This window comes from Pelophylax lessonae (assembly GCF_965119305.1).
Source record: "Pelophylax lessonae genome assembly, chromosome: 2".
Taxonomy (NCBI): domain Eukaryota; kingdom Metazoa; phylum Chordata; class Amphibia; order Anura; family Ranidae; genus Pelophylax; species Pelophylax lessonae.
This window is the reverse complement of record NC_138769.1, coordinates 393353835-393373149: the sequence shown is the minus strand read 5'-3', so window position 1 is coordinate 393373149 and position 19315 is coordinate 393353835. Positions and strand designations below refer to the sequence as shown.

Sequence of the window (19315 nt, the reverse complement as noted above, 5' to 3'; positions counted from 1 at the left end):
GCTCATTTGTGGATCTTTCTATAGGGATCTCAGACCTGTAGAAATAGAGATCACTTCAGATATCAGCCACAGTATCCTTTGCTCAGTTGTGGATCTTTCTATAGTGATCACAGACCTGTAGAAATAGAGATCACTTCAGATATCAGCCACAGTAACCTTTGCTCAGTTGTGGATCTTTCTATAGTGATCACAGACCTGTAGGAATAGAGATCACTTCAGATATCAGCCACAGGTGCACTGGGTAACTCTGCTGGCAGCTGGGAAGGATGCAGGACAGGGTTTGGTATCGCAGCTTGTTTTGCCACCACGCCTCCAAAAAGCTAGTGCTGGTTCTGCCACATCTGGCTACTCCACCAGCTCCTCCTCCTCCTCCATGTCCTCTTCTGCTCAATTCTCCTCTGCAGCAGCAGGGCTCCCTAAGCGTTCAAGGGGCTACGCAAGCAGTCAGGCTAAAAGATGCCATGCTGTGCTTCAGTTGGTCTGTCTAGGGGATAGGAGTCACACCGGTGCAGAGATACTGGCAGGCTCAGAGATGGTTGATGCCATGACAGCTTGAGCCAAGAATGGTTGTATGCGACAATGGCACCAACCTTCTCTCCGCCCTCCGACAGGGACACTTGACGCATGTTCCATGCTTGGCACATGTTCTGAATTTGGTGATGCAGCGTTTCTTGACCAGATACCCGGGCTTCCAAGATCTCCTGAGGCAGGCCAGAAAAGTCTGTGGCCATTTCTGCCGTTCGTTCAATGCCAGTGCTCGCTTATCTGTCATTCAAGGGGAATTCAACCTGCCCACCAACCGCCTCATTTGTGACATGCCCACCAGGAACTCAACATTGGCAATCCTGCAGTGGCTGCACATGCAGCAGAGGGCCATCAATGAGTACCTGTGTGAGTATGGCACAAGGACAGGGTCAGAAAGCTTTGCTTTTTTTTACCACACCAGTTGCTTTTGATTAAGGATGCATGCATCATCCTGTAACCATTGAGGAGGCCACAAGGATGGTGAGCCAGGATGATGCATGCATCAGTGACACTATCCCACTAGTCTACCTGCTTGAGCACACGCTGCATGGAATCATGGACAGGGCACTTGAGGCAGAAGAGCGGCAGGAAGAGGATTTCCTTTCCTCACAAGGCCCCCTTTATGCAGATATCATTCCTGCAGGGCCACAAAACACACAGGAGGAAGAGGAGGAGGAGGATTAGGATTTCGGCAGCATGGATGTAGAGGAAAAGGATAGCATACAGCAGTCTTCAAGGAATGGTTTTGATTCCCCAGAAACCCCAGGAATGGGAACGTGGTTTGGGAGAGGTTGCTCCTGCTGACAATGTCATCCCTAGTGACCCAGAGGACTCAGAAGCTCATGCCTCTTCCAACTTGCGTTGCATGGGCTTCCTGATTCTGCAAAGCCTGCGAAAGGACCTGAGGATTCGTGCTATCAAGGAGAGGGATAATTACTGGTTGGCAACTCTTCTTGATCCACGTTACAAGGGTAAAGTTGCAGAGCTCACCCTGCCTTCGTAGAGTGAGCAGAGGATGAAACCTCTTGAGGAGGCCTTGAAAAAAAATGTGTGTACCGCCTTTCCAGACACTGGGAGGTCAACATTCTCCGGACGTGTTTCTGAGGCATCGTTCAGCCAAAGGAGGAGCAGTGGAGAAGGCGGCCAGCTGACCGATGCCTTTAAACAGTTCTTTTGTCCTCACTCAGCAGCACCCAGGGCTGTTAGAATTAAGCAACCATCGGCAGCATCTCCATCATATGGTGCATGATTATCTAGGTGCATGAGCAGACTTGGAGACCTTTCCAATTGCGCATCCACTGGCTTACTGGGTCTTGAGGATGGACCACTGGCCAGAACTTGCTCAATGCAATGGAGCTACTGACCTGTCCTGCTTCCAGCGTGCTTTCCGAACAGATGTTCAGTGCTGCTGGAGGTTTAGTGACGGACAAAAGAGTGCGTCTGTCCACAGACTCTGTTGACCAGCTGACTTTCATCAAAATGAACCAGTCCTGGATCAAAAAGAGCTATCAGGCCCCTGATGCTGATGTAACAGATTGAATTTGCTAGGGGTCTGCAATCCCTTGAAGACTGCATATGCTGCCTATCCTATTCCTCTACCTTGCTAGCTTCCAACAATATTTTTGGTTTAGGTCACTACCAACCCCCAAGGCCTAATTTTTCTGCACTTGTATGACAGGTGCATACAATTTAAATCATATGTCATTTTTAACAGCAGGCCCTGTCCCTGTGCCCTGCTAACTGTGAGGGGTTATGGTGTTCAGGCACCACCTTCCGTAAAGGCCCTATTTTTGGCACTTATATAGCACATGCGATTTCAAATTTGTATGGAATTCTTACCAGCAAGTACCGTTCCTGCACAGAGCAAGATTAACTGCGAGGCCTTGGTTACGGTGTTCAGGCAACACCTACCACAAAGGCCCAATTTTTGGCACTTGTATAGCACATGCGATTTCAAATATGCATGTAATTCTTACCAGCAGATTCCGTTCCTGCACCCAGCAAGAGTAACTGCGAGGCCTTGGTTACGGTGTTCAGGCAACACCTACCGCAAAGGTCCAATTTTTGGCACTTGTATAGCACATGCGATTTCAAATTTGCATGGAATTCTTACCAGCAGGTCCGTTCCTGCACCCAGTAAGAGTAACTGTGAGGGGTTGGTTACGGTGTTCAGGCACCAGCAACACCAAAGGCCCAATTTTTGGCACCTGTTTGACAAGTACATGCGATTTCAAATTTGTATAGATTTATTAGCAGCAGGGCCCATTCCTGCACCCAGCAAGAGTAACTGAGAGGGGTTACGGTGTTCAGGCACCATCAATAAGCAAGGCCCAATTTTTCTGCACCGGTATGACAAGTACATGCGATTTGAAACTTGTATGTATATTTGTATATGACATTTTTTGCTTTAGAAATATTAGTATAGCTGCAGCAGGCTACATACATCGTAGAGATGCACTACTTTACAGGCCCATTCAGGGGACCCCCCAGGCATGATATTTGAAGGAATTTTTCATTTTTAAAGTTTCACTTTAAGCCTCATTAAAATAAGTAAATCAGTGCTCCTTTAAAAATGATCGTTTTTAAAAACCTTTTTTTCATTACTACATTTTCCCCTCGGTTAGGACCCGGACCCCCATACACTTTTTTGGGGCAATAACTTGCAATTACGCCTTCAAAATGAGGCCGTTTCATTTTCGAGTTTAGAGTCCCATAGACTTCAATGGGGTTCGTTTGTTCGAACAAACTTTGCCTCTGTTCGCGGTGTTCTGGTGCGAACCGAACCGGGGGATGTTCGGCTCATCACTACTGGAGCGTAATTGGTCACCCCCACAAGTCTGATACTCAAAACCATCATAAAGGCAGAACTGGCCCTTCAAGTTGACTTGCTCGACAAGCTTCAGGCCTGGCTGACCTCAGTTCCAGTCTGGCTAACCTCAATTTTTTCGGTCTGGCTAACCTCACGATGGCTTATGCAGGTTCAGACATGAGTCTGAACCCACAAAAGTTATCCTACCTGAGGTCTCATTCACACTAGCAGTTGGGAGCCAGGAAAACCCCACGGCTGAGCCATTCTTTTATTGCCACCCACCTGATACCCTCTATAGCTACAAAAGCAGTGGTCAGGGGTATACACATGCTGCGGCTGCAATGATTTGGAATTGTTCTTTGTTTGGAATTATACCCCCTGTCACTTTTGGCAGGCATAGCACCTTCCATATGCGACCCACTCAAGTAGATAGGGCTGGTCTGCAAGTGCCCCACAGCTCCATGCAATGCACACAGTTGTGACACGATGGTGCAATATTTTAGGGCTCGTTCATACATGAGGTTGGGGAGGTGAAACCAGCCAGTTGAGCCACAGTTTTCCCACCTCCAGCCACCAACCTGAACACCAACATACAGCCACTCACGGCTGTACACATGGCGCAGTCAAACTTAAACAGCATGTCACTTTCAGATGGTTTCTTATAACTAGACACCTGCTGGTTGTTTACATTAGAAGGACCAATGCATCCAAGCATTTGCTATAACTTGTATAGTGTACACGAAGAAGTATGGACTCCATTTTGTACAGTGTACATTTTAACACTTACCCCAGTTTACCTCATTCTCCTCACACAAAACTATTATCTTCCTTCAAATTTTAGGCAGGAACCAAGCAAACACATGGTTGATCCTATTAATAATCCTTCAAACCAAAGTTTGAAGTATGACTGGTCTATAGGGATGAGCTTTGGGTTCGACAATGACATAGGTGGGTCCCCAGGCCAGTTTAAAAAAACAAAACAAAAAACAAGCTAGCTGGGAAATGTAATTTACCAGCAATTTAAATGTTTTTTTCTTTGTAAATGCCATTGCTGTAGTACATCGTACAGGTCTGCCACTTCCCAGATCGGTTTAGGGCATCCTCAAGCCTGTTATTTAAATGGGCTTTGTATTTGTAATGCTTTACTTTGAGAATTATTAAAATTGTTGCCCCATGCCAAAGGGTGTTCTTGAATATGCTTTTTGCATTTGTACATGTCCACAGGGTAGATAAAACCAGTGCTTTTTTCTCAGCGAATAGGTACAGGAACTCCCTCCTTCTGAGCCATCTTTTGTCTCCGTCCCCTTCCCAACTCAGAGCACCGTTCCTTAATTACGCCCCCCCCCCCCCCCCACCCGCCTGCCAATAGAGCCCCTTTTGGAGAATACAGAACCAAGTATCATTTTGTGGTGCTACGTAGTTTGTATGGAATTTTTTTATGATAACAAGAAAGGCAGTAAATAGATCGCCTGTAGCTAGCAACAATCAACACTCCCAGCAACAATAGGTCCACACAGCAACAATTGACTCCCCAGCAGCCAGCATCAATAGGCCCTCCATCAGCCAGCAACAATAGACCCCTCTCTCAACAGTAGATCCTTCCCAACAACGATTGTCCCCCAGCAACATAAGATAGATCCCCTCCAGCAACAATAAATTCCCCAGTAGCCAGCATCAATAGTCCCAGCACACCCCAGCACCCCTTGCCATTACATACATTTAGTGCTTCACTGCGTTCCTCCACGTTCCCTCTGGAAAAAAAAGTCCTGAATAAAAGCTTTTCATTTTCACATAAATTGCTATACACCTAATTACATCATAATTGGGTCTCTGTGCATCTTTATGCAATGCAGGCAGACCATGGCTGGTGTGTTGGGCTCACAGTCTGTTGTATATAGCTTCCTGAAAACATCACAGCACCCAGCCTTTTTTTTCCCCCTCAAAAGCCCTCAGCCCTGATGAGTTACACAAAATATCAAAATGCCTTAGTTGGTTTAAATCAGTCTTGGGGATTGGGTGTCCCTAGGCTGGCTACATGCAGACAACCCTAGGTAAGGCCTACATGTGATGCTGAGCTCAATGATTGAAAAAACTGAAATCCAATAAATGAAAGGGGCAGGTCAGGGACAGTGAAGCTGGGTGGAAAGTGCTAGATGATTCTGGATGATCTCCAGCCAAGAAATGAGGCAGGCTTTATCTGAATTGCTGCAGCTTCTAATGCTAAATATGAGAGCTCACATGGTGTGATGAAATCAATTTCCGTACAGGAAAGGAGTACACAACTGTACAATACTGAACGCTAGAGCTCAGTCTGAACTACAGTACTTGTTGTCTCATAAGTAGTACAATAATATCCAGTGCTGGGACAAGGTCATCCAGTGTCAAGGGCACAGATACCAAACTGCGAACCCCCCCCCCCCCCGTTCATGATGTGCAAGCTTAGGGGATCCTATGCCCAGCAGTCTCTCGCTTGTCAGCATCACTGCTGCTGTCATTACTCCCGTCAGTCTTGTACAATTGTTCCCGGGGCAGATGCCCCTCTCACCCGCCCTTTATCCTTTCCTGTTGATATAAGTTCTTGGAAAGAGTTCATCACTCTCTCAGTATAAAAAAAAAATATCACCTCTTGTGGAGCTGTGTTCTGCATAGCTATTAATCAATGAAAACCTAATAGCCGCTGACTCTTGTGGCTAGGCTCTTACACACTTGATTAAAATCGGACTAAATATCCTCTGATTTTACTCTCTCATGCTCAGCGGTCATAACCATTTTTAGTTGACAGTGCATAATGTTCATGAAATTTCTCGTCCGGTTTTTTTTTGTGGGACGTTTGTTCCTAGACTTCCAGGTTGTCAGTAACTTCAGATCATGCGCGGCCTTTCGTATGCGATTTGCGGACGTACTGCGTACACATTAAACGAAAATTGGTCGTGCTGGGGACGGACGATAAAAATGTTGGTGTTTGTCCCTCCGATTTTTTTCGTTGAAAATGTCGGCATCGGCTGCTGAAAGTTGTATACACACGAGCCGAAAATCGTACGATTTTACCTCGGACGGGAATTTTCGGCAGATTTTCTACCCCACTTAAGAGCACAGGTTTTCAGTTTGGTAAGTAGGCAAGACCCACTTATGCCTTCTAAATCTTAGCAGGAGGCTATTTGTGGGAGAATCTGCTAAAGGACAACATTCTGAAGGATGGGGAGTTACAGCTTACAGCGCAGACAGAAAAGGGCTTTAGAGGGATTGTGCAAACAACCAAGCTGAAAGGTTGTTTTTTTTTGCTTTTTCTGGAAGATATTTCTGTCTGTACTGATACTGACAGTGATTCATTGCCAGCCTCTTCTGATGCTCTGATGTTCTGAAGCTTGTTCACACCAGTTTCTGTGCGGAAACGTATGTAATATCATGTCTTCGTGAACCGCACAAAAACGAGTTGCCTTTTGCAGACGCGCACAGATGCCAATAGTTCTTAATGCAACCCGCACACACTTAGCAAAATTATGCGCTTTTATGCCCGGCAAAACGCATGGTACTGTGGGCTTGCTGTGGCATAATCTTTAAAATCATGTTTGCACTATTTTTACGCATTCCACGCACATTGGGTGTTAAAAAGATTTGGTTGCCTGAAATGTGACATATGGAAATGTGGAAAAAAAAGTACACACTTGGACGCACCTACTGGTGTATATGAGCCATGAGAGCACATTAGCTGTGATTTCTTCCACTGTTGCATACTGTATATCTGACAATATTTACCTTTTATTTATGAAGTGGAGCATGGAGGAATAATAGGGAATTTCAGGTAAATTTCCAATGAGGCCAGTAGTTTATATTTGTGGTGCTGCCTAGGGTCATGAGTTTTGAATGTTGATATACAGCTTACCTAAAAATGTTTCTGTGTAAGTTAAATATTTGAAGTATGTAAGAAAGATCCATACAGCTAAGACATGAATTGGAATTCCAATCTGCCGAAAGTGACTGGTTTAAAGAACAAAATTCTATTGTATATCTATTCTATTTTATATTTATTCCTAAAGCAAAAAGTACCATTTACTCAACTTTCTCTTGGATGAAATCCATCTGGCTGCTGCCGCATTGCTACCTCTCAGCTGCGGTAGAAGTAAAATTCTGTGTGAAGTAACGCTGACTGGTTACTTGGACAGAGTTTTGGCTGGAGATCCAGCTTGCTACATGCAGTTAATAAAATTCTGGGTTTAGTTGGATTTAAAAATTACTTCCTTGTCTTGTGAATGTAATTTAGGCACAATGGAAATACTATTTACCACATAACACAAAGCATTTTTCAACAATAAAGACATGCCTACATGAGAAAGGTAGTTCTACATCAATTTTCTTCCTCTTTCCATAGGGAGATCATTGATATGCATAGCTTGATGATCAGGTTACTGTGTGTTCTCCTCCCATTGAGTGTAGTATGCAGAGATGAAATCTCTAACACTTCACCTCTCCAGGCTAAGCCTTATCAAACATTCAGTGCGACAGTGCACAATGGACCTTTCACTACATTCTCTGGTGTAGGAGTTCTACAAAATTTTACATTAATGAGGGAGAACAATGACAATACACAAGGAGGAAGCCAAGGAGACCTCTCCTCTATCAGAAAAATCTCATGGAATTAAGAGTCTGTTTCGTAAACTGGTACCTTATGGATTCTGTTTTGAAGCAAAGACGCAACTTGGGTTGGCCATACCTGTGGTAGGACATTACTTCAGTTGATGTATTTTCACTAATTGTGTACTGTATGCAGGTTTTCAAGAGTGTTTTCTTCTGAATATGATCATTAGAGATAATTTTAATCTTCTTTTATTTTGCCTTCCCTTGTTCCTCCGTTCCACCTCATTTAATGTGAATTATGTTATTTAATTAAGCTGTCTCATTTTCATGAAAATTTGCTTTTCTGTGCTTCTCTATGCACTGCAGTCAGATTATGGCTGGTATGTGGGGCTGGCAGGTTGCTTCTTGTAAACATCACAGCACCGGGCCTCAGCACTCCTCTCAAGAGCCCACAACCGTTATGCAAGCAGTGGGCTGGCTGCTGGGTGACATTATGCCTTCATGGGTGGATGCCAGCCTGTAAGAGTGAGTATTTGGAGGCAGGTTCTATTTGCATGCAAACCACCTTAGGTAATGCCCATATATTTATGCTGAGCTTTGATTATTGAAAGAACTGAAATCAAATGAATGAAATGGTTGGGCCAGAGTCAATAAGGCTTCTCTATGAAAAGGCTAGATCAGCCTTTCTCAACCTTTTTACCCTAGAGGAACTCTTAAAATAATTCTGATGTCTCAGGGAACCCCCTTCATAAAAAATGACTATATCAAGAGAAATCTGCACTTTGGAATGTGAGATATATAATCAAAGCAGTTGTCTACACCAGAACTACCCTAGAGCAGGATATTAACAAATGCAGACTGATAACGATGAGGCACTACAATAAGTGCTCAATATTAACCCAAAAAATGACGGAACGTGGATAAATGATTGTGTACTACAATGCACCTCCCTCCATGTACCCTAGCGTTGCTGTGAAATAAATAAATGTCCCTAATACACTAGCTTTTACCTCTGTGATAATTAAGTGACTATTTATAGACTGTTGGCACTTTTTTTTTTGTGTGGAAGGTGTTTTATAACACCCATGTGATTATGGTCTTGTGAAGCACTTTTTGTTTTTTGGCTTCATTGATATTTATGAAGCATTATTCTTGAATGCTTACAGTTTAAACAGGTATATATATATATATATATATATATATATATATATATACACATATCCCCAGAGAGTTATTTGCCATGAGGTGCAATGTTGAACTTCCAGTGACCAGTATGAAAGAGTGAGAGCGATAACCCCAAATTTAACAAATTTAACACACCTGCTCCCCATTCACACCTGAGACCTTGTAACACTAAAGCCTCGAACACACGATCAGATTATCGAATGATCTGTTGTCCGTTTTTTGTTGCATGCTAGTCTAATCTCATGTCAAAAGTGAAGAGGTTACTTTCATACGAAAATTCCCGTACGACAGAATTCTACTTCAGAAGTGATGTCATGTGTTGAGTTGTTTTGTATGTGTTCTTTTGTTTCTGAGCATGCCTAGTCTTGCTCTTAAGATTTTTTTCAGACCAAAACTTGTACTAATTAAGCGAAAATCGGACGTTGTGTTTACGTACGATAAAAATTTTATAGCCTGCATATCCAGTTTTTGTCGTCCGAAAATCCGTAATCGGCTGTCGAAAGCACTATACTAACAATCCGAAAATCAGCAGATCGTTCGTCGGATGAAATTTCCCTTCCGATTTTCTTATCGTGTGTATGGGCCTTTACAAGTCACATGACAATGGACATGGACACAGCCCGCTGTTCTCTATGGGGCGGTCGGATGGAAACTGGCCAGCTATCTATTTCCATCCGATCCGATCAGCTAGATGGATGGGGAATGGGATTTTTAGTTAACTGGATCACATTGGACACAGGTGGGTGTAAATGGACACATGTCCATTTACATCAGCCTCCCAATAGAAAACAATGGGTGGTGTGATTGGGCCCGCTTGAAAAATGGACAGGCAGGCCCAATCGGCCTGCGTGTGTGAAAGGGGCCTAAGGCCTTGTTCACAAAGGGCATACACAGCGTACCTTTACAGGGATGCACAGGTGTTCCATGTATCCCTGTGCAGGCAGTCCCATTGATGTGATTTGGGATGTAGCAACTGCACAAACAGAGCTGTCACTCCCAATTTGACATTCATGTAGGTCTGCGTGCATGTCCCTGAGCTCACACTGTCTGCGTTCAGCGTCATGCACCCACACCCACAAGGATGTCAGATTGGGAACAGCAGCTATGCCTGTGCAACCGTTGCATCTCAATTTAGGAAAATAGGACTGTCTGTACAGGGATGCAGGGAACACTTGTGCATACCTGTGCAGTTAAACATGGGCCTCCATGGGCGTACACTTTAGTATGCCACATGTGAATGATGCTTTAGTAGAAATTTAGCAGGAATTTTGCAAGTGATGTTGTGTTTATGGGCACTAATAATGATTTTAGTGTATTTTTTGTAAAAATAGCGATATGATGAACATTTGCGCAATTATTTAGGGCCCAAAAAATCTACAGGTCATGTGCTTTCAGAAAATGTCTGGTTTGAGGGCCAGATCACACTGGTGTGACGCCAGACATTGCATGTGATTTGCACCGCATTGCTGTGCAGATCACATGCAATGTCTGTGCGATGCAAATTTAGCCATACAAAGCGTTAGAGACACCAAACTGACAGCAGATACGAACGCTGTGGCAGCAATCATCACACTTTACATACTCAAAAATGTCAACATTGTTGTAAGTGCAATTATGCTTTTAACTTTCCAATGAAGTAAACAGTATTATGCTATGATCATCTCTCTCTTTATTGGAATGTACTGAGAGCCTTGTATACTACCAATGAGGGAAGGAGGTAAATCCATCCATCCATCTATACACTATGCTGATTTTGATCTTATTGCTGACCATCTTTGTGCTGAGAGCCTTGCACACTGGTTAAGAGGGAAGGAGCTAGGTCCATCCATCCATAAACCACGTTGATTTTGATCTTACTGCTGGTGATTGGGGACTCCTATTTTGAGAAGACATCACTAGCACATTGCACCTTAATATTATTGAAGGACTTTTGCCTGTTTAATTGCACTAATCACTTTATGCATCTTTGATTGCACTGGCACTTTATGCATTGTGATTGATTTACAGGTTATGTAATGTTCATATGTTTTAAGTAAGCAGCGCTATTTAACCATCTTTTGATTACTTACTGTTTGAGGTTCCAATACTTTTTATAATAGCAGCAGCTCCTTTTTATGCACTTTTCTTAATAATCATATACATCTAGTTTAGTACACATTTTTCCTGACATTAATCAAAACAATCCATAGAGCAGGTTATATTTCCTTTCTTTATATGTTGCTGGAGATAGACAGAGCAGGGCTCAGTTTGCTACTAGCGAGTTAGTGGGTTATTCGCAGGGGTCTTCAAACTATGGCCTTCCAGTTCAGGAACTACAATTCCCATCATACCTGGTCATGTCTGTGAATGTCAGAGTTTTACAAAGCCTCATGGGATGTGTAGTTCTGCAACAGCTGGAGGGCCGTAGTTTGAGGATCCCTGGGTGTTAATGTAGTGTGAGTATAGTATAGTGTGCGAGTATAGTGTCAGTATAGTATGTTGGTGTAGTGCAGCATTTAACACAGTATTGCATAACATTTAGTGCTGTATATTCTTTTTTTTTTTTTGGTTGTTGCCTGTTTTTTTTTTCCCCTGCCTGCCCCCTTTTTTTTTTTTTTTTTTTTTTTTTTTTTAAATTGTCAGCCGCAGATTTTTTGACTGTGATGCTGGTGTTCCCCCCTTTTTTTTTTTTTTATAGTTTTTACATCTCTGTCAGCGGCAGTCTTCAATTTAAAGTGCACCAAAGTCCACCTTTCACTCAATAAAGTGCATTCAATCACCTATTTCCCAATTTCTTTAAATTTGGGTAATAAGCCTCATGCCGCTATAATGGAGCCAGCAGCATCTGAGTCCACAGGCAAAGGTGGACGTGGTTCATCCTCAGTCAGGGCACGTTTGTCTCTGTTTAGTTGCCCGTGCTATCTAGCCACATCATGCAGAGGAGGTGGTGGACTGGCTTACTAAACCATCCTCATCCTCCTCATGCTCTATGACCCAAGCTGACACTAGTGCGCAGGCCACTGCAGCTGCCAGAGTGGCTTATTCTGCCTTCTTTTCCACAGCTACTCCTGCCATAGCCCCAGCATCATGGAGGAGTCAGCTGAATTACTTGAACACAGCATCAGCCACTTGCTTATTTAGGATGCACAAGCACTACTTGATTCTGATGTTGGTTCGGAGGTAGAGGAAAGGAGGAACATGAGCCTACAAAGAGCGGAGATAAAAAAAAATTTGCAGTCATGTCCCCTCAGCCACAGCTTATTGTCAAGTTGGCTCCAAAGATGATGAGGATAGAGGGGACGTATTTCAATTCCGGTCAGCTGGAACGCGGGTGGAGCGCAAACCGGCAATCCCTTTACAAGACGTGCTGATCCCTGTCTTCTTTGATGTAAGTGCAATATAACCTTCTTTTTTAAATAAATGATTTGAAATACTGCACAATGAGAGTGTTTCTTCCTTTCCCTCTTGATATGGCAACATTGGAGCTTTGAATATGCTATTTATATACATATTGAATGGACGAAAGCAGCAGTTTGAATTAATTCCTGTGACCTCATGTATGACATCTTGGTTTTTCCAATGTGCAATTTGACTCCCTGTAATAGGAATCAATTAAGTCTGGTGAGTGTATAGTGTGTCTCCATTCGGGTGGAGAGGAACCTTTTCTATACTCACTGTGGACAGCTTAAAGAGTAGTTTATATAATGCCTTTCCAGACTTTGGTAGGTTTACAGTCTCATGAAAAAGCTAGTTATGAGACTTCTGTTGGTCAAAAGAGGGGTGGTGGAGAAGAGGGCCGGCTCAGTAATGCATTTTACTTTTTTTTTTTGTCCTCCGCACCCAGGGCTGTCAGCTTTAAAATTCCATTGGCAGCATCTGCACCATTTGGTGGAAGATTATCTAAGGTCAAATACAGACATATCAAGCTTTCCAGTAGACGATCCACTGGATTTCTGGGTCATGAGAATAGACCACTGGCCAGAACTTGCCCAGTATGCAATTGAGCTGCTGGGCTGCCCGAATGGGCATTTAGTGCTGCTGAAGGTTTTGTGACAGATAAAAGAGCGAGTCCACTGACTTCCACCAGCTGACATTTGTCAAAATGAATCAGTCCAGAATTAGCAGCAGCTATCAAGCTCCTGATGCCGTTGTCACTACCCGTGTCATTGGGGTCTTGAATCTCTGCAAGACTGTCTGGGCTGCCTAGCTTTGTGGGTGTAGATTTTATCTTAAAGTATTTTTATTGTATAGGTTTCATGGGCACAATTAACACCCAAGGACCAATTTTTCCACCCCTGCTTGACAGATGCATTAAAATAAAATTTTTTTATAGCAAAGCCAGTTCTTGTTTCCATTAAGAGTACCTCTAGAAGTTTATGGGGTGGAGGCACCACCAACACTCAAAGACCAATTTTTCTTCATCTGTTACTTCTATCCAAAGTCTGCAAAAGAGACACCAGACTTTATGTAAAAAAAATTGTTACTCTTTGCCTGAGTGTACTATAATTTGGCTTCTTCACATAAGGCTTGCTCACTGTGGTGCAAAACTTTTTCATTTTCATCCAAAGTCTACAAAGAGAGACAGTAGAATCTTGCTCTGAGTGCACTAAATTGTGGCCTTATCATACATACTCGCTCCCCAAGCCGTTGTTTACAAAATAAAGCTTGCAGGGAAAGTCAATTTTAACCAATTTATTCAATAAATAAAATTTAATTTTTTTTTCTTTAGAAATGTCAATTTTGCTGCAGCGGGTTATATACACGGTACAAATGTGCCACTTTACAGGCAGACTAAGGAGACCCCTCAGGCACAATATTTAAAGGAATTTTTCATTTTTATTTTTACAACTGCAACTTTTAAAAACATCTTTTTTAAACTTTTTTTTTGCATTGATACATGTCCCCCAAGGCAGGCCACCATACTCTTTTATGGCCAATAACTTGCATACAGGCTGTCCCCGAGTTACAATCACCTGACTTACAAACGATTCCTACTGTACTTACAAACAAAGGGAGATAACAGGAAGTGAGAGGAAATCTACCCCTAGGAAACGAAAATTCACTCCTGTAAGAGTTATCATGGGAAAAAGTTGTCTCCACTGAGGCATTATCACCAATTATCACCAATCACCAATCCTTGTTTCCACAACAACCCAAAATGTTCAAAATCCAATTGTCATAGGGACAGAAAGTGAGGTGAAATCTTCAGAACAGGGGCACTGACAGCAAAACAAATGTTACAAGGGTGTTAACCCTTCCCTATGCTTTCCAAAAAAATTATTTTTTTGGATTGAGCTATACCTAATAAATGTACCTGTTCCGACTTATAAACAAATTCAACTTAAGAACAAACCTACAGACAGACAATATGTTGTTCGTAACCCAGGGACCGCCTATATATGCCTTCAAAATGGGGATTTTTGATTATTCAAATTCGAGTCCCATAGACTTCAATGGGGTTTGCAGGTTTGGGTCTGAATTTTTGCGATGTTCGAGAGTTCTGGCGCGACAGAACTGGGGGGTGTTTGGCCAATCTCTATCGGGGACATGTGTTTATTTATTTCACAGGACCCCTAGGGGACATGGGAGGAGGTTTATTGTAGTAGACATTCATTTATCTACTTTTTCCTCACATTTTTAGGGGGGAAAGACTATAACTCCAGGTCGTTGTACATTAGCATGCTCAGTAAGTCGTATAACTTTTTTTTTTTTTATAAACAGAAAATGGTTTATTGAATTGTTTAGCAGATAAAGGTACAGCTCACATTAGCATAAGAAAATTTTCAAAACAAGTGGTACAGAGAATGTCAAAGCACAAATCAGTGTCTAGTGTTACATACAACAGAAAGCTATAAACATGCTCTACTACACACAGAGAGGGTTTGTAGACAAGGTCAAAAACAGCACAAAATTTGTGTCAGGAGATGTTTGTGAAATCCTCCAAGGATTTCACAAACATTGAATGCAGGTGAGGAAGCAGTTCCTCTGCATATGTTTTGTAAAATTCCTCTGGGAGTCCATCAGAGACAGGGGTCTTCCTAGACTGAAGAGTGCCCAGACCCTTTTGTACCTCCTTTTAGAGTGATAGGGGAGTCCAGCTTATCTTGATAAGAGGAGGTAAATATCTCCCTCAGACAGATACAGTTGCAAGTCGCTAGCAGTGTGAAGACACCCTGGAGCTATACAAATTTCTGTAGCACAAAACAAAGCAGTCAGTAAGCAAGGTCCCCGTCAGGTCAAGGATCTGTGGTATACTCACAGACATCGAGTGTTCCTTAGCCAACCAAGCTAACAGTCTCCCATTCTGTTCCCCTTGTTTGAAAATTCTTTGAGATTGATGCAAAAGACATTATTTAGTCAGGGACGTATGGGGTAAAATGTCTCTGTGAGAGTCTGCAGTCTATGGTATCACTGTGGGTTTTTAGTCTGAATGTACTGTAACGTCCCTGACCCTAGGCAGGACAGACTCCCTATGAAGGCCAAGTCAATACAAAAGAACGTTTTGTGTGAGGCCAAATCTCACCTCCAAACATTTGTTAAGCCGTGTGTCTCAGCCCATGTGGAGAGGTCAGTGATAGAGGAACCATACAGTAAGAGCCTGTCCAGGCCCAGGTCAAGAACCATATTAAAAATACCCAGTATAACAATATTGTAAGTGGCATAAACAACCACCAGAGCAGTCACCTTATGCAAGAATCAAATGGAAGCAGGCGGAGGCAAGTACAGACCTACCAGGACTGTCTCCAAACATCTAATGTATAATGACAACATCAGGGTGCAGCACCAGATCCAGTAGTTTAAAAGGCAAGGTTTTACGCACAAGTACACTTGCATCTCTGGCAAAATTAGAATAGGTGGAATGGTAACGGTGTCCTTACCATGGTTTTTTTTTTTAACTCAGGGTCTCACCAAGAAGGGGAATCTCCTTAAGGACACACACAGTATGTGTGGATTGTAGGTTTTTAGGAATTGATACACTAAGAAGCGTTTAATTGGGGAGATCAGACCCCTCGTATTCCACGAGACTAAACTATTAGAAGAGATGATGACCAAAAGAATAACAACATCCACCAGTACAAAGCTGGACCTGGAGGGAATAACACAAGACACAGCAGAGGACATGTGATAGCAGACATACAATACCAAAAAAACACAAGCATATGCAATAAAATCATGAAAAGAAAACAAGAAACCAAACTAAAAATAAACTGCCCTACTGAAAATCAAACCACCATACCCACCCCCTTAGAACTGAGAGAGACTTCCATTTCCAGCCCAAACAGGCTCTTTGCCACTCGTAGGGGGCAAGATGCATAGGTCTATACAAAGTAGAAGGAGTATTAGTAGGCATAGTCACTCCGGTAAAGAAGTGTATTGCAGGTCAACCGGACTACCTGTGGGTACACTACTTAAACAGGTGTAGGTAAACATTAACCAGAAAGATAACAATCAACTTCTAACAAGGTGAAAGGGAGATCTTTAGGCTTCAATATAGGCACTTCCAGAATGATGAGCAAAGAAAGAGGAGTATATATCTAAAACGCCCAAATCTCAAGATTTATATGCCCAGGAGATGAGTACAGCACTGGAGGTAAAGTGCGCACCAACATCTAACAATTCACAGAATAGGAAAACAGGTTTTGAGCCCTCGCATGCAGAAAAACTGTCATGAGTGGCAAAGAGTCCCATGGAGCTCCGAAAGCTCATCTTGCATATGCAGTTTTGCAGGATATACCATACTGTATTTCAAGCCCTTGGCACGAAATTTATCCCTGAAGTGGTCAAAGGATTTTCTCTGTCACAGCATCTCCACAGAGTAATCAGGGATAATAAGGATTTTTGTAGAGCAGGTCCCCTTGATTGCGAGCTTCACGAAGCACAAGGTCTTGGTATCTAAATTTCAGGAGCTTTAAAAAAGGTGTGGGGTGGAGCCCTGAGTATGTCATGGGCCGTGGGCTTGCGATGGGGCTCAACTGTAAGGCTCTATTCGCATATTGGCGTCTCCGATCGTGGGCAGAATTTCCGCGATTTTGCCTGTGATCCCGAACCATTGCAAGTCATGGGACGCCCGTACGATTCCCGTGACTTGCAATTGCACCCTAAACACGTCATGATTTTCTTGCGATTGTCGCCCAACTAATTATGGTAAAATTGCGCAAATAGAATCGTGGGACGTCTGTCGCCCAAAAGACGTTCTTGTACTTTTTTTGGGCGACAGGCGTCCCGCGATTCTGTTTGCATGATTTTACCGCGATTCGTCGGGTTATAATTGCGGCAAAATCGCGCCGCGTTTGGGGAGCCATTGCAAGTCACAGGAATGGCATGTCCCGCGACTTGCAATGGTTCAGGATCGCGGGGAGAATCACGGCAATTCTGCCCGTGATCCAAGACGCCTTTATGTGAATGGAGCTATAGAGTATGGAGGTCTGCCCTGCTGCTTGACTTCAGTAATTTGTTCTCAGAACATATCCAAGTCCGTCCATATAAGTCCCAGTTCTGTGTGCACCTGGTCAATCTTTGTAGCTAGAGCAGATTGACTGCTGTTGATAGCCTGCATTAGGGAGTCAAAGCTGTTGGAGGCCGATGCCATAGGCCAGTGGTCTAAATCTCCATGCTGCAGGCAATAGCGGTGGGGCTCCGCACTTTCTGGATCGGTTGTACGTCATGTCGAGCCAGCACTTCTGCCTCTGGTCATATCCCTTTGGGATAAGAGGGGTCAGTCCCAGGAGGAAAGAACTCACCCTGCACTGATAAATTGGTGGATAAGAGTGCTGGAGTCGGGAGCCTCGTGACTACACGTCCACTCTCAGCGCCATCTTGGACATACCCCTAAGTCATAGAACATTTTAAATAAGAGAATAAAGAAACTGGCAGAAAATGACTAGAATATTTGACACCAAGAGGAAATTATTTTAAACCATCCCCTGCTCAACACCGCAATAATAATCAAATAAAACAAATAAAAATGGCTCAAAAAGAAACAAAAACTGTTAAAGAATATGTAAACCCAACATTTCCCCTTCCTGTTCCTATGTACCTGCTGTACCATGTACCTACTGTATATGAAAAAGTATTCTGTTCTCTTTGTATTGTTTCCTTTGTGTGAAAACCCTAGCTTGCTGTTTTCCTATTTTCCTATTAAAAATGGACTGTTTTTTGTATGTGGCTGTTCAACATCGCCCCTGCGTGGGCAAACCATGGTTTATCATACCATACCGCTAACTGCTAAGCGGCAGATACACTCCACCCACAACTGACAAGGGCTGTTTGTCACAATACATTAAAGTGGTTTTAAAGTCAGAAGGTTTTTTTTTATCTTAAAATAGATGTATGGCTTTCAATTTTTTCCTAGTATTATACATACCTAGGTGGATGCAGCATAGGTCCAATGCTGCATCTGTCCCCAGGTGCCTCTACATTGAGAAACGAGTGATAAAATACCACTGATCGCTCGGTTCTGACAGCTCCCCGAGCAGAAAGCTGCTGACTGTCAGTCAGCAACTCTCTGCTCTGCCCTCTTCTCGCCAGAGATGTATAGTAACTAAGTAGAACTACTTCACTACTGTACTTAAGTACTGAAAGGCGGTATCTGTACTTTCCTGGAGTAGAATTTTTTTCTCCTACTTCCACTTTTACTTCACTACATTTTTTCAATGATTTCAATACTTCTACTATATTTCTTTTGTGCTGCATAGTTACTCGTTACTATTATAAAAATTACCACTGCCAGAACAGTAGATGGCAGGTTTCATGAAGCTCGAAACATGTGTATTATCAGCGCATACGAAAATAAATGCTACTGTACGTATAAATAAAAGCTGCATTTGAAATAATAAAAAACAATATGATGTTCAAACTTCTGACTTCTTTCTTTAATAACTACATAACACAGTACTTGTACTTTTACTTTCAGTACTTGAGTAGCAATTTTTTTTTCAAAACTACTGGTACTTTTACTTTCAGTACTTGAGTAGCAAATTTTTTTTAAAAAACTACTTGCAATACTTAAGTACAAAAAATGTTGAATACTTTAGTACTTCTACTCAATTCACTTTTTGATCGAGCACTTCCACTTCTACTCAAGTCACTTTTTGATCGAGCACTTGTACTTTTACTCAAGTATGGGTTTCGAGTACTTTATACAACTCTGCTTCTCGCTCATTGAAGCGCTGGCCTATGGAGGGGCGGGGAGCGGCCAGCTCAGGCTCTCAGCGGCTTGCTGAGAGGCTGATCTGGGTGTCG

At 42.8% G+C, this 19315-nt stretch overlaps 1 protein-coding gene across 1 annotated transcript in view; it reads left to right on the top strand.

Moving 5' to 3' along the window:
• Positions 1-7909: 7909 nt before the first annotated feature.
• LOC309546692 (multidrug and toxin extrusion protein 2-like) overlaps positions 7910-19315 on the top strand; it is a gene marked incomplete at both ends in the record, with an annotated part of 151864 nt that continues 140458 nt past the window's right edge. The window contains one exon of the mRNA XM_082246406.1: positions 7910-8050. Within this exon, the coding sequence (XP_082102532.1) occupies positions 7910-8050 (141 nt within the window). The remainder of the gene's footprint in view (positions 8051-19315) is intronic.